The sequence below is a fragment of the Notothenia coriiceps genome, unplaced genomic scaffold (genome assembly GCF_000735185.1).
Source record: "Notothenia coriiceps isolate Sejong01 unplaced genomic scaffold, NC01 NC01_scaffold00000566, whole genome shotgun sequence".
In the NCBI taxonomy this organism is placed as follows: domain Eukaryota; kingdom Metazoa; phylum Chordata; class Actinopteri; order Perciformes; family Nototheniidae; genus Notothenia; species Notothenia coriiceps.
Window position 1 is genome coordinate 1 of NW_011333267.1, and position 4,271 is coordinate 4,271.

At 40.2% G+C, this 4,271-nt stretch overlaps 1 protein-coding gene across 1 annotated transcript; it reads right to left on the reverse strand.

Annotated features, from left to right (window-relative positions):
- Positions 1-921: 921 nt before the first annotated feature.
- LOC104955457 (uncharacterized) lies at positions 922-3,660 on the reverse strand (the record flags this gene model as incomplete). The annotated part of the gene is made up of 2 exons (XM_010782787.1): positions 2,958-3,660; positions 922-1,003 (listed from the first exon to the last, which is right to left on the reverse strand). Coding segments are annotated over exons 1-2 (607 nt in total), but the record flags the coding sequence as incomplete, so codon positions are not given.
- Positions 3,661-4,271: the final 611 nt, after the last annotated feature.

The following is a 4,271-nucleotide window of genomic DNA, read 5'->3' on the forward strand; positions in this document are numbered from 1 at the left end:
TTGAATAGTATAGTGTAGGACCATACCTATATAAGGCATATTTATACTTTTTATTTTTCAAAATACCAAACAGATCATGCATTTTAGCCATTCCTCATTTCGCTCAATTTAACACTGTCTTGTCATGGGCTGATTCTGTGAGAACAGCACCATCTACAGGCCTGGCATATGTACTACAGCGTCTCCAGCGCTTTCGAACGGCAATGTCCGTGGCTGTCTCCTCCTGATTGGTGGAGTTGGCCCAATAGCCGTAGCGCCACTTCTGTGACGTCATAGAAGTGTTCAAATCTGGATCAGTCTGTATCAGATCCGTTGCAGCGCCTTTTTAAGAGATTTAGGTATGGAGGAAAATAGAGAGGGTTGTGTTTTCTGACACTTGGTGAGTTCCCTGGAACACCGGGGACACATATTCATGTATAAAAGACATACACAAGTGCGTTTTGCATGATAGGTCCCCTTTAAGTGAACGCATCATCCATCTGCATATCAATTAGTCACCCCATGTTACCTTGAATTCTTTAAAAATTGTTTTATTCCTCCCAGCCCTCTCCGAGGAACAGAGAATCAAAATACTATATTGAAACATTTGTTTACAACTTGCAAACAATCAGTTAAATCCAGGTTAAATGTGTCCTGTCGTGTTTGATTCCATCAAAAAACGTTTTTACATTTTGGTTCTTCCTTCAACTTGGTCGCAAGCCAGAGAAAGAATGTTTTTGGGTGAAGTATTTCTTTAAAACATGTGTTTTTGTAAAAGAAAAAACATAAATCATCATATTTTAAAACACCAAAATATCAATGTTAGCCTTCAAAATACAATATATGTTGAGCTAGTCCATAGATTTCAGCTGATAGTGGACAAAAGCATGTCTCAATATAAACTCTTGATTTGAGGTGCAGTTATTTCCTGTTTGAGGCTACCTGACAGATCGGCAGGTCTCCTCTTCTTCTGGGCCTTCGAACTCTTCAGGCTCAGTTTGGCTTTTTCCTTGTCATCCTTTGCCTTGTGGTAAAAGGGAGAAATAAAGATTAAACAATGGAATCGATTAAGTGACAAAAATTTGGACACAACTTGAGCCAGGTTTAAAGTTTAAACCCTGGCGTGTGCTCTTATATATGCAGCATTTCTTATTTACATGTCAAAGATTCCGAGTTCGATTCCTGAAGGGAACAGCGTGGTCATATACGTGTTTATATTTGCATAGTAAGCACAAAGTGTTTGTCCCTGTTGCTACAGTTGCCCCTGTAACTCAGGTGTAATGTGTTGTGGCACAGAGGCCTCCTCCAGGACAAAGAGGAAAGGTCACATGTGTCGCATACTGTACACCACTGGGATATATTTCCTTCACTTTCCCACACAAAGAGTGCTTAATAAACAAATGCACTATTAATACACATTTATGTTCAATCAGGAACACTTCAGATGATCCATGCTGTGGTTTCTCTTTTATTAATATGTCTTACTGTTTAATAAATCATGCTTAACCACATACTAACTCCTAAAAACAACCTCTGAAGTGGCACAATTATGGAATCATTTAAACAGTGGTGGAACAAGTACTCAGAATGTTCACTTGAGTAAAAGCAGCAATACTTAATTATAGAAAGAAGTACAAAAAGTAAAATACAAAATAATTGGGATCAAAATATACTTATAGTATCAAAAGTCAAAGTACTAGCCCATTTCATAATCATACATATTAAAGAAACTGGATTATGATTTTGATGCATGTCTTCATTGCAGCAGTTAGAATCGGAGTTCAGTTTAATACGTTCATAAACTGCTGCTCAATATATTAACCTATAATTACTTTCTATATGTTTATTTATTTGTTGATTTATATTTTGTATTAGCTAAAAATATAAAACTGTAAAAAAACTGTCAAATTAATGTAATGGAGGAAAAAGTACAATATTGGCTTTCAAAGTTTAGTTGGTAGCATAAAATGAAAAAAGGTGAAGTACAAGTACCCTAAAAATTAAGTAAATGAACTCTCTTGCATTCTACCACTGCAGAAATCACACAAATATTTGTTTGAAGACAGGGTAGTAAAAGCTGTGCAACAGTGCTTGGCACAATATGAATATTACAAAGATTTAATAAAAGTAAAAACATTATGTACTGCAGACCGAAGGTAAGCTGAGCCTGCAGTCAAACACACTGCTGATAAAGACATGGATAAGATAACCAGTCTGGATCTAATCATTTACACACCAGAAGCAAATGACAATCACTCAACGAAGAAAACATACTTTACATTACAGAGGACAACATGTCGAATTACTGCAGAGCTAAAGATAGATACAAAGAGCAATATCATGAGGTATATAGAATGACAAGAAGCTTTAAATGCATGGAAGTAATAGATAAAACTGTTAAAAGATAGGTAGTACAAACACAGACACAAACTATGCTGCTATGGAGAATCATTTTCATTAGTGTAGATATACTTTACTGTAATATATTCATCTTCATCCGTTTCTTAGTGACTGTTATTTTGTATATATTGACTGCTGTTCCTTTATATTTGTATGTTTTATTGATGCCTCTTAAAGTGGGAATTTGTATATACTGTATGTGTCTATGTTTGATTATGTAGGTATTTTTAGATATTTTAACTTGTATTTCTCTGGATTGTGAGAAACAGATCTCCCTGTCTGTGTCTCAAACACAGAAGATTGGCAATGAAGTTGACTTAGAGCCAACTATTTATTATGTGACTATGAACGGGTCACATATTCCATCAAGAGGATTTGGAACCTTTTGGACAGCACATAATCCATCCGACGCCATGACCGCAATGCAATTAGACCTCTCACTATGTTGACTGTCGTGACACAACACACAGTAATAGAAGCACAATTAGAACAATGCGATGCCACAAAGTGTTTGAGATGATGGAAAATAATTTGACTTTGAGGCAGGAAAACCTCACTTCTAATGTTAAATCTCTCACCTTCTTCATCGCCTTCTTCCCAGGCTGTTTAAACAGCAGCTCCACCAGCCTGGAGCTCTTCACAACCTCCCCAATGTAGCTGATCACCTGCTGGGTGCCCTCCACCAGCCTCTCCACCCCATCCAGCCTGCATCCCTGACTGTCCATCCGCTCGCTGGCCCTCTCCATGGCCCCGCACAGCTCTCGGCAGGCCGCCTCCACCCCAGATTCACGTCTCTCCCCGCAGCCATCCCCACGCATTGATGCCAGATCCTGACCCATGCCCCTGACGTCCTGGGACAAGCCGTCCAGCCGGGTCAGGACGGTCTGCTGCATGTTGAGCAAGCGCTCCATCTGAGAGCTCAAAGAGTCCATTCTGCTCTCCACACAGCGCAAGGCGGAATTCTGAGGCGAAGGAGGTGGTGATGGAGACGCTTGGGCCTTGTCTGATCCATTGAGTGAGAGCTTCCTTCCACCAGGCTTCTGACCGTGAAGTGGATTCCGATCGTAGACTTTGGCCAAAGAGTTGACAAGGCTGGAGCTCATGACTGAACAGTAGATCTCCTCACAAGCAGAAAATGGTTTCACTCATTCCATTCACTGTCACGCAGGTTCGGTGGAAACGACGGCAAAAAACATATTAACAGCTAAGGAACACCAACAGAAGAGCAGAGGGGAACAGAGATCTCTCCCCTCAGCACTGTGAGTTGAGTTGAGTTTTAAGAATAGCAAATGACTGTCCTCCAAACTAAAGCGCAGCCCCCCGTGGACGTCAGGGAGTGAGTGGCCAGTGATAAGAGCTGAGGGCTCTGGTGTGCAGTTGGGGATTGACGAGGGTTAAGGGGAGATTCTGGAGGGGAAAGCTATGTGACATTTGAGACACTTAAAAAGCCCTTCAGTCAGGTGACAGAATTCGAAGAATCCGGGACTGAAATATGACGCCGTAAAAAGTAAGACAAACAAACAAAACCTGCAGCCAATAAAGACAGAGAAGAAGAACATCCTAACTCTGATTGTGGATAAAGAACTCGTACACTATTTTCAGTAGATGTAAACGTCCGTTGATACAGTATATGGCGTAAAATGAGGATTTTTGTTTTCAGATTCTGTATTTGGGTTATATGGTTTTCACATTGTTGTATTATAGGAAGTTGGGATGACAGGTGCTAGCGTGTGCAAGGCACCAAAAACGTTATTAACCACTTGGACCTCTGGTACGGACACAAGCATTGTGTGTATTTCTGAACCTCGTCAAATACCACACACTTCTCACAACTGATTTGTTCATGTGTCAGCAGAACTTTACATAAACGCCACAAATTCCCAAGGTCAAGA